Raw genomic sequence first — 18,142 nt, forward strand, 5'->3', positions numbered from 1 at the left:
CAGCTGCAAACATCTCAAGCAGCATGTCCTCGTATGAGAAGTAACATAGGATGTAACCCAGACCAAGAAAAAGGCCTTTTTCAGCGATAAGAGTCTTAGGATTTATCGCTACCTTATGTGCAGACATGGGAGGTCTGATCAGGCTGAGAACACGTTAAAATTGCTCAGGCTGCTGCTAGTTCACCACTATGCAAGTCCCACGGCCGCGCTCCCATCAGGGATCTGAAATATCAAGTGCACTGGAAAAAAGGGATTGTCAGAAAAAAAAACAAAAAACAAAAAACAACAAAATATAAATACTACAAAAGCAACATTACTGAGTGGGAACTGGACTGATCTGATACCACCTTGTCGGATCACACAGTGGTTTCTATAGTCTCAATCACTTCCATTTCACACTGTGAGGGCGACAAGAGTGGGCATTCATCTGGTTCCCAGCTGCTATCCGGGCTGTAATCTTCTTCCGAACTTAGCTCAGCCACCCCCTCCGTGTCCTCATCGCACGACTCCATGTAGTGAACCCCCACCGCGTTGATCCCGGAGTCCTCCGAGCTGGAAGGGGACGAGCAGTGATCTGTTTTTGGTGTATTGCTCTCTTTTGTGAGTAAGGCATTGCGGACAGAGACTTCCTCGGCCTTTGTCTTGTGGGGCACGGGGGGAGGCTGCCTCTGCACATAGCACATCTTCCCGTTGATGCATTTCACGCGGTAATTGTCAATGAAGAGGTCTGCGATCGTGCAGAACTGCGGGGAGGCGGGGGGCAGTGGGGGCTGGAAGACGGGCGCGAACTTCAGGAAGTGCTCGGTGAGCGAAACGGCGATCTGGATCGTGTTCGTGGCCTCCCGAGGGCGAACAGGGATCTCGGTGCTGGGAAGCTGCTCCACGGGTGTCATGGGCTGATAGACGTATTTACCTGCGGGGAAGGCAGAAGAGCAGCATGTAAAGACTTAGCTTTAAGTTAGAAAGAAGCCGATCAGGTGCTGCCTGCCTTTGGCAGTCAGTAATAACCTGCAGCTCCTGGCAGTCAGCAGCTGCTGTTTTAGTGGCTTCAAGGTGTTTTTTTTTAGTTCTCTCCTGGTGCAAGGTCTCTGATGCTTAATATTGTGCTAAGCACGGCTTCTCTAGCCTTGGTCCTGCTGCTCTCCCTCTCACTGCTCCCAAGACGTCTGTAGGAAGTCACTAACTTGACAAAATTGACTCCAGGGACCCAGCTCCCCGGCTGAGAAGTGGGGCAGACAGCAGCTCTGCCTGCACCCCTTTCTAGGGGAAAAAAAATTGCACAGATGCCCAGAAGATGCTTTTTCTTCCCCCCACCAAATGCAGAGCAGTTTCACCAGACATCTTTGCTACAATGACCTACGTTTTAGATTTTATTATTACTCTTAACGATGAGTCTCCTTGTATGCACTTCCACGTTCTTTCTTTCTGAGTGCTAACGTGTGATTTTCTGTGTTACAAACCAGAGCACTCACACATGATGACAACTGGAATATTAAGGCAGAAAATAAGGGAATTCCCATGCCATAGAAATGCCTTTAACATTTTGATTATCTGGTTAAATAATAAGAAAAACAGGATTATGTTGGCTATATAGAGCTGAACCAAGTGTGAACTGAAGAGCACAACTGAAATTCTCTACCAAAAGAAACAAATAAGAGAGCAGAAAATCAGTACTTTGTTAGGAAAAACTGAGAAACCTGAGGCTACGCCAAGACTGTGAAATGCTGCATTTTATTTGCATGAAGCCTCTGCAAGATTCATGCCTCCCCAGGGCGCTCATACGCTATGAAAGCACACGTTTCCAGAAGACTTGCAAGTAGTGGGACTCTCAGCAGAGTTTTGATGCAGGAGTTACAAATATCACAAATACTCCTTTACAAAGGCCAAGAAAGTATCAAAGCAACGAGGGGCTGCTCTGATGCTCGAAGCTCTCTGGGTAAGGAGCAGAAAGGCACCAAAGGCCTGGCTATGCTGGGACGAGGCGATGCCTCTGCCTGCCCTGCGTGTTTCTGTTGGCTCAGAGGTGGTGCAGCCTTTCCTCCTGCATTAGCTGTCGCTTTGGAAATTCGGAGCGGTGACTGTGTTTGTGTTTCTGCTCAGGGCGGCTGAGCACAGCCTGGACCAGCAACAGGCGAGGAGGGGACAGGAGAGGAGGGCTCGCTCTGCCATGCCTGCCTGGTAAGGAAGCCTGTCCTCAGCCCGGGAACCCTTCCCAGCCACACGACCAGCGCTGACTGCACCGAGCTCTCAGCCAGCGTGGCACTGGGCTGGGCGAAAGGATCCCAGCTCCTGGCTGTAGCTGTCGCTCTGCCAGCCCCAGCGAGCCAGGGCCCACACACAAGCTGTGCGCTGCCAGCCAGGCTCCGGTACGTCACCAGGGGAAACCTCGAGCGCTGAAGAAGGCTCTTCCCACCCTGCTGTGCCTGTTGGTACTGGAAGGGGGACAGCCTGCTGGAAAGCAGCCTGTGCTCCGGGGCTGGGGCTCCCGAACCCCTAGTGTCGGAGGAAAGACCCCAAAGAGGGGTGTGGGAGAGGCACAACGCGTGGCCAGCAAGGCAGAAAGTGGGCTCAGAGGAACGAGCACCAACCGTGCTGAAAAGAAACCCCCCTTGTCGTGCAGCCAGAGGGAACAGCCAGCAGCCGGGCAGAAAGCAGCGAGAGCGCTGCAGTAAGTGGGCCGGAGAAGAGAACATTTTGTGAATAGATTTGACCAGCTTCACTTGAATACCTCATCAAGCAGCTTTCTCCTAGGATCTGCGGAATGATAATTGTTAACAGAGCTGCTGGAAAAGCTCAGTGAGAATAAAACGGCATTTTTTTCTCCTACTTGATTGTGGCTGGATGGCAGTTAGGAAACACACAGCCATCCTCTCCTCCTGCCATCTTTGTAGCAGTGTGGTCTAAGCTCGCTGTGTCTCAGAGGACTTCAGGGCAAGCACCAAAGCACTGAAGGCATCAACCGAGGCAGAACAGAGCATTTCTCCTCCAGAGCCGGCTGCAGCAGCAGCACGGACGTTGCTGTTCTGGCAGCTGCTGGGGCTGCAGCCTCCTGGGCCCTCCTCAGCCCCTGCACAGCACAGCGGCGGCGGGGTGGCCGGGCAGGCCTTGCCCTCCCCACCTCACAGCAGCCTGTGCCTTCCTGCCCGCCGCTCTGCTCTGGAAATCTTTTTTTCAAATCAGTGAACATTAAACGCGCTCCTGTCTTGCAAAGCAACCCAATGAAATGACCGCTGAGCACGCTGCTGGCTGGATTGGTGGCCAGCAAATTCAGCTCACAGAACTGAAACGCAGCCTGCATGGGACCAGCGAACCCTTGCCCGAAACCACGAGGCTGTACTGAGGCAGGTATTTGGGCCGCTTCTGTGTGGGCTCCTGTTCCCTTCCATTAGCAGCCAAGGGTAAGACACACCACTGGAGAAAAAAAAAAAAAGTCTCAAGTCTTCTTTTGCCTCAATTCTGCTTGAAGTGTCCAAGGATGGCTCTGATAAAGATCGCAGTGGGATGAAGAATCAGGGTTTCTGTGCAAGGCTCTGACTGTCCGCTCAACACCGCTGCCACGTGCTGCCAGAGGGGCTGGGGGAGGAAAAGCAGAGCACTTAAGCCACGGCAGCTCACAAGCACGGCATTAAAGGAAATCGAAGATTCATCCAATTTTACTCCTTTTCCTTTAAGGAAGATGGTCAAGGAAGAAGCTCACTGACAAACCATGTTAGGCAGAGGACACGTGTGCATGCCCTGTGCTGTCTCTCGCCGCTTGTCACAGAAGCAGAAATTTGGATTTTCCCAGCCAAGCCGGTGTCTGGTAACTGCAGCACTTCAACCCCCCGGGCAGGGCTTACAGCTGTAGCCTCTGCTGGGTTTTGGAAAACAGAAACCCAATCACAAGTGTGTGGCAATGCGAGGCCCTGGCTGTGGTCACGCTTCGGCTCCGTTCGAAGCCAGGCTGAAAAGCACCAGCAGGAGGAGAGGTCGGGGAGCCGAGGCATTCCTGGGTGCGTGGCTGCCTGTCAGAGCTGCACAACAGCGCGGGGCGATTCGCTGCGTGCTTCAAAACTGCCACGCTGGCACTAATTTCAGGGTAGAAGAAAGCAGCAGCTAGTCTGTTAGCAGAAGATTTCAAGCCCGTTGGTGTGACCTGACCTTGGCTGGAAACATTTCCTCGCCGTCCAAGGACAAGTGCTGCCAGGGAAAGGCAGAAATCACCTAATGGGAAAAAGAAAATTTTCCACATAAACTGATTTTCTGCGTTTCTTCAGGATTCTGTTATGAATTTGTTATTAAGTTCCAGTGGATTTTAGGGCCAAGCCTGTTTATTTTAGACGAAACCTCTCTTTTATGAACGTGATCAGTTACCTCTGTTAAAAGGTGCTGGTACTCACAGCTGGAGCTGTCAGAGTGGATCATGGCCAGGGCTGTGGTAATAGCATCGCTTATAGCTCCCTACCCTACATAATGCATGTAAATGCATCAACCACGATGCGGATGCTATGAAAAATTTATGCAGAAATTTAAAAATAAGATCGCCCACCCACTACAGCTTGCAGGATTGGCAGCAGTGTCTTTTTTTTTTTTTTTTTTGTTACAGCAAATTACCCCCAAAGCACAAGTCCCACCTTCTTTTATGGTCTGGTAAAAGCCCCCCTGAAATAAGCAGAAATGTTTTTGCTGACTTTAAGCAGCTGGCAAAAATCCATGATAAAATAGTATTTCGAGCACCTATTCCGACACGTTCCTTTTAGTGCTCTAGCACGTAATTTATTGCAGCTTTATTTCCACCAAGTCAGTTGGAGAACTCTGAATTGAGCTCTGCTGATGAATGTTCCTGTAAATTACGGTGTTTTGCACAAATACAGATGCCAGACCAGACACCGCATCGCGAGTTGTTTCCTGGGTCAGTTGCCACTCCTGCCCACGCAGAAGAAAGCATTTCAGTGAAGGAAAAATACCGCACATGGTGCACGCGAGGGTTTTTGTCCAAAAAAATCCAACTCTAAGTTCTGTGACAAGCAGCTTGCTGCAGTTGCAGAGGTTTGGGAAGACCCTGAGCACTGTAAGGCTGCTGCAGAGCAAATGCTGCAGCTCCAGCTCTGCGTTCTGCCAGTGCAGCACAAGGGCTATGGGAAACAGCACTGGGTTTGTGTCCCGGGTGTTGAACAGGAAATGCATGAAGCCAGGAGTGCCAGGATTGCTTTCATGGTAAGTCTCAGTTATCCATGCCAGCCGTATGTTGATGGATGGTACGAAATGCAAGACAGCTGAGAGCCCAGGGAAGCAGGTACGTCAGCTGTGCTCGGCGTCCTGCGGCTCCAGGCTCACCGAGCATCGCTCTGCGTGAACACTGCGCCTTTGTCTGCTGCTAATCACACACTGGGTTGTGCACAACTGCAAGGAGTGATTGTTTTTCCATTGCTTCATTATTCAGCCAACCCTTGTGAAAGCCTAAAAGCCAAATCCCCCAGAGAATTAACCCCCAGAGGCCAGCAGGAGCTGGTTATGGCAGGGGCCAGCGGAGCTGCAAGCCCTGGTGTGGGGCACAGAGCTCAAGCAAACAGACTCGTCCCGCTTGGGAAACACTTTATCCCCGCAAAGTAGACATCCATGTACATAAAGTCTCTTTGTGGTATTGATTACCAGAGCGATGCGGTTGATTGATTGGAAGCTGTATTATGGTGTCTCCTGAATATAAAAAATAAATAAAAGCTTTTAGAAGTAAGCCATGAGGTCATTTCTTTCTGTTTTTTTGCTAATTGAGCAGTCGACATGCATCTTTACCGAACAGACACAGCAGTAATTTCCGTGGCTAATACAAAATAACTTAACCATGAAATAAGCAGAGGTGCTGCTTAAACGCTTAATTCTCCACTTCGCTTCGTCCCAGCATTCTAGTTTACCTCTGACACCGATGTGCTTGGCGTGGTAAAAAAGAAATGAAAACTTCACCTTTCAGCAGCAGGGTTTCTCATAACAAAGCCCCCACCCTCATCCTCTCAAAATGCTACCTCAAAGGATTTTTCCTTATAAACAGCAACATGAAACGTACCACACTTCAGAAAGACGATAAAAGATGGTTCTGGACCTTCTGTTGTGGGTTTCGCACATCTAAATCAGCAATACCTATGGGGTAGCAAACAGCTGTTTGCATGCAAGACGTTTAGACATATTTTAACCAAAACAAAAGCTTTTTTCATATGTATGCTTTCTCTTGCAGCTGCTTGGACAAAGATTTCTACACCTGCCAGTTCACCTCCTCTCCCCAAATCTGCAGGATTAGTGACACGCTGCCAATTGTATGCTAACTAAAAAAGCCTGGCTCAGTTCAACCGGTACAGCTCAGGAACTTCTCCCGTGACCCTGAGCTGGCTGAGCGCCGTGGTGAAAGCACGAAGCTGAGGGGTGCTGGAGGAGAACGGGCTCTGGCTGCAAAGCAGATTTCACTGCCTTTGGACATGGTGCACGATTCAGAGAGGCTGACGCCGTGGCAGCTGTGTGCTCCTGCAGTAGGGGTGAGCACTGTGGGTACCAGCGGAGAGCGGCTGGTTTGGGTCTGAAGCTTTTGCTTGATGCTGCTACACCGGCGTAACAGCGGCAGCAAGCTTGGGTTGCAAAGTCAGCCTGAAGGCTGACACATGCAGCACTGCCACTGTCGTATCTTACCTAACACCATGGCAGGTGTCAGGAACGTGAGCCAGGGAATGAGCCACCAGGGGAGAAGAAGATTTCAGGACACTGAGGCACTGTCAGCTTTACAGTACCAGCTGAAGCAGAGCTGAACTGTGCCGTCGGTGGCTGCAATGAAGCACGACTAAAATGTTTGTCAACGTTGAAGCCTCCTCTTATGTAAAGCTAGGGAACGCCTTAACACAAGTGATACTCTTGCCTTGCACTTCTTCCAAGCAAATTTGCAAAGCATGCAGAGGTTGTTCAAACAAATTTCTACTTTGGCAAATGCAAACAGAGCAAGCACTGCGCTCCCAGTACTCCTGGTATAAATGGCAGGCACAGTAAGGGATCGCAGAAGACACAGAGGAATAACTCTGCAGAGGAGCAGCGGTTACCCCAGCACCCCAAAGGAACACTGGTTACCCCAGCACCACCGTGGAAGAGGTCGCAGCAGGCCCGTGGCAGCCTGTAAGTACACTGGGCAGCGTCAGCAGGCTCTGCCCTCCCAGCCGTGTGTCCCCCAAGCAGCAGGGCAAGCAGCCTCTTCTCCCAGACACAGCTGCACCAGAGCACCAACACGTCTGTCCCGCTCCCTATCTCAGCCAGGCACAGGAAGGAACCAGCCTGGTGCTATTTCTTCAGTGGCTCCCCAGCAGCGATCTCGTACAGTTGCCAATTTTCTTCTCATATGAAGCAGAGGTGTTCCCTCTGATTGCTGTATAGTGAGAGACAGCTGTGACAGCCCTTGACTTGATGAGCCGTGAGCTTTTCACAGAAATCTGAGAAAGGGGAAAATAAGAAAGTTTTTCTTCCTCATAACGTGTATGCTAATGCCCTTTGGTCTTGATTTGTTTTAAATACAAAGAAGGATCATGATCTTCCATGCTGTGAGTCTTTCAGGGTTTTCTGCACGCTTCCACTAATAGCAAGTAACTCAAATGCAAACAGACCCAGAGCTTCGTGCTACCATCCCTGCTCTTTCCTCTCGTTTCTTGTACGGATTTACCAGCCTTAAGGAAAAAGCAACACTGGAGGATTTAGGAATGCTTCGTGCAGCTATCAGCCCTCATAAAGGGGCCACATTTGCTTACTGCCTGTTACAAGGGAACCCAACAAGGCACAGCACGTGTGGTCCAGAAGTAACATGGCAAGGGCTGTGTTCATCACAGGTACTGCTACCCACAGCCTGGCACACGGTGGCTTAGGAGGACGCAGACACAGCATCCCAGGTGCTGCAGTCCCTCTCGTTACCTGCACGAGCACAGCTGGCCGCGAGCACAGCAGCTGAGCACTGGCAGTCGGGATCTGAGCTCTGAACCCAGCATTTGCCTTCCACCATCCCTTCGTGCAGCTGCTCTGCAAAGAGGAGAGCAGCCATGTTTTGCACTTCCCTGAAAAATGTTATCCCTCTAACTTATGCTAGATATTTGTTAAATTCAGCCCAGAAAATAGCAAAAAGATGCCTTAGTGTTAAATATTTATTTTACAAAACCATCCCTGTGTACCATCTGCTCGAGATTCAGCATCCCATCACTTCCACGCAGACAGCCAGCGTGCTGATATGGTAACAGAGAAGGATAACCACGGCTCGGTGTCAGGAGCTACCTATGGAGAGTGAAGGCATGTCCTGCTACTGAGGACTCACAGGCAGTGGGGACACAAGTACCTGCCCTCCAGGGGCAGAGCACACCCTGCAGGTGGTGCGCCCGTGGGCTCCTGTGCGAGATGGGAACACTTCCCTGCGAATTCTTAAGCAAACAGAGCAGCTCGATGGTCCTTGAAGGGCAGGTCCTCTCCAAAGGGCCAGGCGCTCTGCCCCCACAGCAGAGCTGAGGCAGGAGCCTGTTCTTTGGAGCTCGGAATAGCTGCTGCTTGGCATAGATGAGTCTTTACGGCCACAGTCCCTTTTCCTGGTGGGTTGACAGGAGAAACAACAGCATATGTGCTGTGCTGTACCTGTGCTGCTGCCTTCCTGGTGTCAGAGCACGCGTCTCCTGCTGACAAGTCATCTGTGCCGGGGCCTGGCAGAGGGCCGGCCTTCTGGGCTCAACAAACAGCACGTTCATCAGCTTCATGGCTGGGGAGCGCGGCCCTACTACTGACACAAGCCACCCTTCTGACCCCATTCTGTTGGTTCTTCTGGTGACCTGCTCACGTTTCCATTCATACTTGGCTCATCCCAATCTTTGTATTTCTGTTACAAGGCTCTACAGAACCTATTTCTGAAGTGTTTAACGCTCTACTCTCCCTACTTACACCCAAAATATGCCACCGAACAGAGCTGAGGCGCACGGGTACTGGTGCTGACCCCTCCCTCAGAGGGGTTTGAGATCTCTGCAGGAGGATACGAAGCACCAGGTACTGGAGGAGGAGGAGTGCCAGCAGGTCGCACAGCGTCCCACCGTGCCACGGCAGGTCTAGAGGCAGAAGGCAGGAAAAGCAAGGAAAAAGGGGTCTCCTCACGCAAGAGGGCTGCAGGAGCCCATCAGTGCGAGCTGGCAGTGTCTGAGCCCCTCAGCAGGGACAAGCAGCACTCCCCAAGTGAAGCGCAGGCACCTAAAATACGGCTCCAAGGCAGTAAAGGCCCCAAAATCCCACCACTGCTGGCAGCCACACAGCGAGAAGCACGAAGCAGCCCAGCTTGATGGCTGAGATGGCCGCAGGTGTGCTCCGGTGTGGGCATCGTGCACGAGGGCAGGCGGCAGAGCTGCTGTGACCGCGCTGCGGGGCCGGGTGCGAGCAGCCAAGTAAAGCAGCGCTTCTGCCAGCACGCGTGTGGGCTCCCAAGCTCTGCAGCCACCGGTGAGAACAGGAATACAAATGCATGCTCCTGTTAAAACTGTTTTACAACACAGGTTATATATAAATTCCAACTGTTACGTTGCTTAAATTAAAGTCTGAGTATATTAAAAACAAGGTACAGTTGCCAAGCGATCAGACTTTACTTTTCCAGTAGGTCTCTGACCTCCATCGATGTGAATGTACTGAACTACTGGTAAAAACGTCTCCCAACTGCAGCAACTGCACTTCTTGAATTCTGTGATCGGGCACTATCCAAAAATTGCTTCCTGGGAGAATGCAAGGCATTCTGAAAACATGCTCCGTATCTTATGGACAGATACATTCACATAGGTTCTGGAGTAAAAACCGCACCACACTGAAACAGGGTCACTTTCTATACACTGAGGGAGAGACAGACTACCTGGATGCCAACCTACCACCAACCAGCTTTCTGCATTACTCTGAGCTGATGCCATCCACCGACGGCTAAGCCCACACTGTCACAGCTCTCACTCGGAGCATCTCAGAACGTGAGCGAAGCATTTCAGATCTTGTCCTTTACAGAGACAAAAATTCCCAGCATAGACTTACCAATGTGCAGAACGAAGTTAACAAGGCTTGAAGTGACTCACGAGGTGTAAGGCAGCTTTGGGTAAATTGCGAGGCATTGCAGAAAAACACCCCAAGATGCCCATTCTGTACGAGCCCGGCTCTGCTGGCTTCATCACCACATGCAGAGGGAGAACGGACGTGCTCCTGATGAGCACCCAGGTGCTGCCAGGGGACTCAGGGTCCTGTGCCAAGCACCTGAAAGCACTCGTCAGTGCTCCCAGCAAACCTGAGCACAAGCTCAGCTCTGCAGACCTGCAGGACAGGAACCATGAAGATGACAATCTCGTGATTCAGGTATAGGGCAATGCGAGGATATGACCACGGGCTGTAGTGAAGATACATGAAACATCCATCAGCAACCACAGGAGTAAAAGTAGCACGTTAGAGGGCACCGGAGCCGTACACTTTTGCATTGAGACACCCGAATTAAATATGCTCACAGAATCAAACAGGAAAATCGACTTCCTCACTTGCAGAGTCCAGGAAGGAAGCCGCACGTTTGCCAGGGGCACTGGAGCTCCAGCACACATTTCATCTGTGAGCTGTTACTCTGCAGTGAGAAAAGTGCCTCGAGCGTTTTCCCAGAACGAGGACCTCGGAGCAGGAGCAGAGGCTCAGCCTTCATCACAAACCCTTTCAGGAACATCCTGAATTCACAGCCAACCACGCCAGCTGACGGGACAAAACATTAATGAATTCTCCCTCCAAGCTGCTTGCTTCTGGAATAAGACAGCCGCAGCCTCCTCATTTCAGGCTGGTCCTGAGCAAGCTTCATGAAAACAGCAGGTTAACCCTTCAAGCAGTTACAGAAGAGAGGTCTCCTTTATCCACAGCTCTCAGCAGCTTTTTGCAGCAGCTCACGGAGTTTTGGGCAAGCAGACATAATGTTTTGTGAATCATGCTCCTCAGATGGACGGACAGATTATGAAACACAGCCTCATTGTCATGCATGGCAACCAGGAGGTTTTGGCTAGCAGAAAGCAGTTTGGTACACAAGGCTCCTTTTTGTCAGGACTTCTGGAGAAAGAAGTGCAACGATTTCTATTCGATCCTGTATGAGGCACAGAATTAGTCCTGCAAGATGTACTTAGTGCATGTAACTTGAATTCAAAGCTTTTCTCGTGGTCTACTCCTGTTAAGAGTTTCTGTTGGTAATGATGATGATAATAAAAAAGGATCAGGCACGTCTCTAGACATAACTGTGCATCCCAGCAAGGATTTCAAAATGAATGCCAGCAGGTTCTTTCAAAGGCACTGATGTTTCCACAGGGTTTGATGAAATCTACATGTTTGGGTTCTCTCCCTGAGACACAGCATTAACAGTCTATTCACGCTGCGATTTGGGGATTATAACTAAAACCACAGCAACAAACCACAGCAATCCAGGGCCAGAAAGGTGCACCCGTGAAAACCGGCAGAGCGCCGCTTACCCTTTAAGTTACACGTCAGGATGCATTGAGCTGACATTCCTTCTTTCGCTGTGTACAGCTCAGCGAAACGAAGCCAGAATATCATAGGTCTTCAGAATACAGGTGAGGAGAAGATGTTGCACAGCCACAGGCAGCGAACGCTCGTTAAGCATGTTTCCCCGCCACAAGCTGACAAATCCACCTCTGGGCGAGCCTCGCCTGGTGCTCAGCACAGTGCCTTGCTTGTGCACAAGCATTATGTCCAGATACACAGACTTACACTAGATGGATGTTCAAATCCTTTTCACAGCAAACACAAAAGGAAAGCGGGTATTTCTTCTGGGCTTTGTAGTCATCCTCCCGCCAAGACAAGCCATTCCTCACAGAACCCCCAGCCCTGAGTTCCTGGCCCAGCTGCTCCAGTTCTCCTTAGGCAGAGCTCTTCCACAGCTAAAAGGTGCGAGCTACCCCCAGTATTCAGCCTCATAATTTAAAACATAACCATGTTACAACTCCTTTTCCACATTTACCCACCAAGTCAGTCCTCAGGACAGGGTTTTGTCCTGTGGAACAGCACCGCTGCAGATTCAAGCCACCCCCAGTGGTGTCTGGCCGGGACAGGCCGGCCCACGCCGCCTGCTGGAGGAGAGCCCACCGCCAGGTACACGAGGTGCCGTCACCCTGCTGCCCGCACAAGCCACCGAAACCAAGGCAAAGGAAACCCCCCAGAAGAAAAGCGAGTCTTTTGGAGGCCTACAGCACATGCAGCGCCATAGAGCGCCCCAGGGCTGTAGCTGCTTCCCAAATGTGGAGAGATCAACAGAAGCTGGCTGGCAGGCAGAGCCAATTCTCTTTAAACCCACAAGCTCTGTCACGGTGCACTTGAAAACCTTCAATAGACACTTTAGCTCACTTACCAGTGCTCTGTTACAGGAAACAAAGGCTGCCTTGCTGATTCCCTGCTTACAGTTCTCACAGGCAGGCTGGGGTCTGAATAATTGCACGGGTTTCAAAGATTGTCGGAGCCCTGCTGGCGGCTGCTGTCACTTCAGAGATGGGGGAGACACCACGGAAATAGCACTTGGGATGTGCACTTGGTGTGCAGCACCCAGCTGCCTGCGTACTGCATGCCTCACTGCAGAGCGGGGCCAAGGACCAGCACCCAGGGCCGGGATGTGTCCGCTGCCAGGAGCGGTGGGAGAAAAGAGCGGTTTTGCAGGGTGGAAAATTAATGTTTTTAGCTAAGAATGTTGTAAAGTAAGAACACCGGTGTGTCAAGTAGAGAAGGCTGTCAGAAGCAAAGCTCAGAGTACTCCCAGGTGCAGTGAGTGTACTGACTGGCTTCGCTCCGTGGCAGCAGCTGTGGGAGACCAACCATCACCTCTGGCTGCCCTGCAAGAACGACTGCACACAGACCCCAAATCACGGCCAGCTTGTCAGCCCCATGGCAGCCCCAGGTGCCCACAAGCAGGCAATGAGGAAGCGATGCAGCTGGCTCTGAGAGCAAGAACCCCTGGCCTCCCTGTCACTGTGGGCAGCCAGGCACACGATTTAAGTATGCTTGGTTTCTTCGTCCCTGCAGGGTGCACTGGCACGGCCAAAATCAGGTGAGCCCTCCCCCCTCAGCTGCCCGGAAAACATATGCCCGTCTTGGCATGCCACCTGCCACGTAAGCCCATCTCCTCCTGTTGGCCGAGGAACGCCAGGGCTTCTTGCCAAGCTGCCTGACCTGGTGCAGACCCCACCAGGTCAGGACGCAGCTTGGGGCACAGCGGTCCCGTAAGGACGTGAGGTGCACCACAGCGCAGGGAGCCATCGCGGGGCGCAAGGGCAGGGGAGCATTTGTACCTCTGAAAACCTACACTGCCCCCACAATCTGTTCAGAGGTCTGAGCCCAGCGACTGTTTTTCCTTTCTGACCACCCAAAGGAGGCTCACGGCTCTCAGTCGTGCTCAGTTTGCTTTCCTGTAGTCGTCGAGAACAGCTGGATCTGGAGAAGCAGCGGAACACAAAATTTATTTGCTGCATCAGTTTTTCAGTGTGAGATATGCAAGAGGCTTTAAGTAATAAAGGTCTGCTTTTTGAACCTGGGTAAAATAATAAGCCACAGAGAGACTAATATACGGTAGCAGTTCCTGTCTGCTGATACGACTGCTGTGAAATGAGTGTTGTGGAAGCGTTATTCGTGACGGATTTTTGATAATTGCAACACAGCGTACTGAGAGTTTTGCAAGGTGTTTAACGTACTGCAAAACGTTCAGATGGAAAATAAACCCTTGCAAAGGAGTTACAACAGAATGCCCTATCTTTGCACTGTCCAGGAACGAAGCCAATCCTGAAATCCTACCGAGTGCAATGCCTTCTCTGATGAGCTAGTTTTTAGGCAGTGAGATGAGAAACCACAGCCCAAGTCTAGCTGTCAGGACGGAGGTAACCCCTGGCACCTGCCCCCTTCTGACAGAAGCAGCGACACCATGCAGGCAGCAACCTGCTGATGGGCATCGCAGACAGCACCAGCACGAATCAGACCCGCAGTGGAAACCCAGAGGCGAGGAAAGGAAGGCAAGCACCTTGCCGCACACCCACCTCTGTTGTGTGTCGTCTTTTTGGACAAACTGAGCAATTTAAGGCTCTCACCCTGCAGCTAATGAACAAAATCCCACAGGGCTGCCAGAGGGACAGAAGAAGGGGAGCAGGGGGAGCCCCCCTGGCAAGGGGAACGTGCACAAGCTGGAAGGTGCAAGCAGGAGCAGCGTGTAACAGGACAAGTGTGGGTCAGACGTTTTTTAAACCAAAAAAAAAATCCTCCTTGGGCAGCACTTTCCTCCCTGTTGCATGGCCCCAGCGGGGAGGGCATCACAATGCCTGCTGCAGCCAGCTACAAGGTGCTCTCATCCTCCAGGGCCCCCCGTTGCACCCTCTGTGCTCCCACCCCAGGAGCTTACAGAGGTTTTATTTGGCCCACTAGCGAGCCAGCTCCCCCCTCACCCAGAAACCTGCTCCCCACCAAGCACCAAACAGTGACAGTGATCTGAAATAAACTGCCAGGCCCAGACACAGAAGTCACAGACACAGCACCTGAGGGTTTTGGAAATGTTTGGACATACCGACCAGTCTCTGCGATCCTGCCTGCCAGCTACCATTGCCATTTTACGGAGGGAAACATCAGAGGTAAAGAGAAAGCCTAAAGGAGTGCTTACTGCAGAGCGTGCCACCAAAAATGGCTTTGGGGAATTCAGGCTAGGTTCTTTCTCAATTATTACTTCTATAGCCAAGTGGCTCAGCAACGCTGAATTGTGTCTGTCACTGAAGTAAGCAGATGTGATGCTGAATGCACATGAGGAGGCAATCTACTGCCTGGAGCGGCGGTGAGTTTGTGTCATTTTTCAGTGCAGGTGCACTTCAATCGAGCTGACATCCTCCAGGACCATGGACACCAATGGAAAATAACACTGCACGGGCCATTTTAATTGACGTTGGGATTCCTGTACCCCTGTGCAGCTTTTAGGAGTCACAGCGCAGCACTTTCAAGAGCCCTCTGAGGATTCCTGAGGCAGTATTACAGCACTGTCTTTATGGAAGATAACTTCCAACACTGCTTAATTACATCGCTGACCTCTATACCATCTTCCATTATAGGCCCCATTCTTACCCCCTTTTAAGTCCAACTCCACTCATTTTGCAAGAGCGGGATACAAAGAGATCCGCAGCTCAGACATTTGCATTAGGAAATAAGGGGGCAAGAAGGGAGCGTTCTTGTTCCTAGCTTTCAGATTAACCAAGAACACGAGGTTTGTGACTTCTTTCATTTAAAATGACAGCTTTGTAGGACAAACACATCTGAAAGTTTCCTTAGCTGTAAAGGGAGAAATTAAGAAAAAAGTTTGTACTTTTTACAAAAGCTACAGTTATTTTTAGTTCCTGTGATTGCCACAAGGAAGCTAAGGGTTGGATGGCATCTCAAGAAGATGTCCTTCCAGGAAGGAATCAGCTCTGTGTCACTCCAGGAGACACTGGTCTAAGCCCTCCTTAAAGGCCTCCAGTGAACGTGACTCCTCACTGTCTGAAGCACTCTGTTCCCTTGCTTCATTTCTCTTGTTTTTTAACATGTTTTTTACTACCAAGCCTAAACTTCCCTTGCCACAGGTAAGTGATAACTGGTTATCTTCCAAGTCTGCGTGGAGAAGGACTAGAACACAACTTCCTTTCCCTTTATCCTTTGCAAAGCTCATCTCCTCTCCCTCCCTCGGTGCTTTTACAGCCCAAGCAACGGCTTTGCTTTTGCACCCCCCTGTAAATCCTATTTTCTGCACCGAGCGCTGTGACCTCCTACAGAACCTCCCCAGTTCTCCTACAGTTTTTTTGAAGTGCAATGCTCAAAACTAAACCCATCAGTCTGGTTTCATCATTACTGAGCTGAAGAGACTAATTAAATTGCATGCTTGCAATGTTCCTGTTAATGCATCCCCAGTGAAGTGAAGGCTCGGGTTCTGTTTTTGGATTTTCTACCACAAAGGCCTCCTGCTGATGACGCATATCCAGTTTGTGATCCATCTTAATCCCCAGATCCTTCTCTGCAACGTCACTTCTCCAGGTGTTCCCAGCTCTGCGATTGACTTCCCCATCCCAGGACTATCCCTGCTGATTTCCGACAACATCTCCAGTTTACAAACACCATTTTGAGCTCTGATCTTGTCCTACGGAGTGCTTAGGAGCTCAAATAACTGAAGTCACAGCAATTCTGGAAAATAAAAATATATCTAGGTCGTAACTGGAGGGCCTTTGTGTCACTGCCGAAACGCCACTCGTGAGACATCCCTTTCCCTGCGCAACAGGCGACTGTGACACCTCCTCACGTAGCCAGTTGTCACCACACAGCACTCATTGCAGGGTGCTGACAAAACACAGCTGCTCCGAACTGCTTTCAAATGAGCCCCAAATTAGGGGAACAGTCCTAATCCATGCATTTAATTCAAACACATGCTCTCGTCCAAATAAAAGGAGCCTTTTTAGGCAGACTCTTTTTCCATTAATCCAAATTTGCAAAAACCGCACGAATGGGAAACCCACGTAGGAGTTTAAATTACAAAGAAATGCAGTGACAGACCGAAATGGGGAACAGGGTGTCAGGAGTCAAGGGACATCCTCGGCAGCACCCAGCAGCCCTCACGCCGAGGTTCAGCTCTAACCCCGTCCCTTCAAGCTTTAAGATCTCCACAGCACAACATGAGCCAAGTCCCTAGCTCCATCACCATTTTCTGACCTCAGACAGACAAACTGGTTGGAAAGCCTGCTCGTCAGGGATGTATGTGATTAATTATTCATTGAACTGCCTTTGGCCGTCCCAGCCATGATTGCCCACATCGGTATCTCCAAGGCAGACATCAAAGTTGTCGGGCACCTTTCCGGCAGAATTGGCTCTGCACTACGTTTTGAGGCAGTAACTATCTGCTGTATCCTGCAGGGGTTATTTCTCTACTCAGAGCATTTTAAGTCACGCATTCCTGCAAGAATAAGCAGGATTGCAAAGCGTAGGAATGGGAAGGAAGCCCCCAGCCACAAGGACAACCCCAGAGGACGAAGCAGCGTGCAGAGGCTTTCCCTGATGCTTCAGCACCGGCAGCGGGGCCACGGCACGGGGCTGCCTGCAGCAGGCCTCTGGGCAGCCCCCTGGCTGCTGCCACGGCTCCTTGGGAAGGGACCAGTGGGATGGGATGGGATGGAATGGGACACAAGGGGACAGGATGGGATGGAATGGCATGGGAAGGGACAGGAGGGGATGGAACAGGAGGGGATGGGATGGGATAGGATATGGGAAGGGGCAGGAGGGGATGGGATGGGATGGGATGGGATGGGATGGGATGGGATGGGATGGGATAGGATAGGATAGGATAGGATAGGATAGGATAGGATAGGATAGGATAGGATAGGAGGGGACGGAATGTGGGATAGGAAGGGACAGGAGGGGACAGGATGGGACGGGATGGGATATGAGGGGACAGGATGGAATGGGATGGGATAGGATAGGATGAGGTGGGATGGGACAGGACGGGATGTGGGATGGGAAAGGACAGGAGGGGAGGGGATGGGATGGGATGGGATGGGAAATGACAGGAGGGGATGGGACAGGAGGGGATGGGACGGGACAGCACAAGATGGGACCGGACGGGACGGGTCAGGACGGCAGACCCCTGGGCAGCGCGGAGCCGCTCCCCCCCCCTCTCCCCTCGCCCCCTCGGTTTTGGGGCCGTTTTGGGGCCGCGGGCTCGCTCGCTCACTCACAGTGGCACCATCCCAGGTGGCAGCACCAGTGCAGGCGGAAGCAGCGGCCGTGGCTGTGCGTGGCGCAGAGCGAGAGCCCGTCGCAGGGCTGAAAGTCGGGTCTGCCCGCGCAGCTGCGGGCCAGCGCCTGAGCCTCGTCCAGCTTCTCGCTCTTCGCCGCCGCCCCGCTCATGGCGCCGCCGCTCCGCCCGCAGCCCCCGCGCCGCAGCGGCCAGGAGGAGGAGGTGGAGGAGGAGGAGGAGGAGGAGGAAGAGGAGGGGAGCAGCCGCACGGCAGCAGCAGGAGGAGCAGGAGGCGCCGAGCCGCAGCGGGGACCGCCCGCGCCACGGGGGCAGCGCCGCGGGCAGGGCCCGGCCCCAGCCCCAGCCCCGACGGCTCCGCCCCGCCCCGCCCCGCGG

The 18,142-nt window shown here is 51.8% G+C and overlaps 1 protein-coding gene across 1 annotated transcript; it reads right to left on the reverse strand.

The window, feature by feature from the left end:
• Positions 1-262: 262 nt before the first annotated feature.
• On the reverse strand, positions 263-17,930 carry C9H3orf70 (chromosome 9 C3orf70 homolog). Its single transcript, XM_032193343.1, has 2 exons — positions 17,745-17,930; positions 263-913 (listed from the first exon to the last, which is right to left on the reverse strand). The coding sequence occupies exons 1-2, from the start codon at positions 17,914-17,916 to the stop codon at positions 357-359; spliced, it is 729 nt and encodes a 242-aa protein (XP_032049234.1). The 5' UTR covers positions 17,917-17,930; the 3' UTR covers positions 263-356.
• Between the last annotated feature and the right edge of the window lie 212 nt (positions 17,931-18,142).

The sequence above is a fragment of the Aythya fuligula genome, chromosome 9 (genome assembly GCF_009819795.1).
Source record: "Aythya fuligula isolate bAytFul2 chromosome 9, bAytFul2.pri, whole genome shotgun sequence".
NCBI lineage: Eukaryota > Metazoa > Chordata > Aves > Anseriformes > Anatidae > Aythya > Aythya fuligula.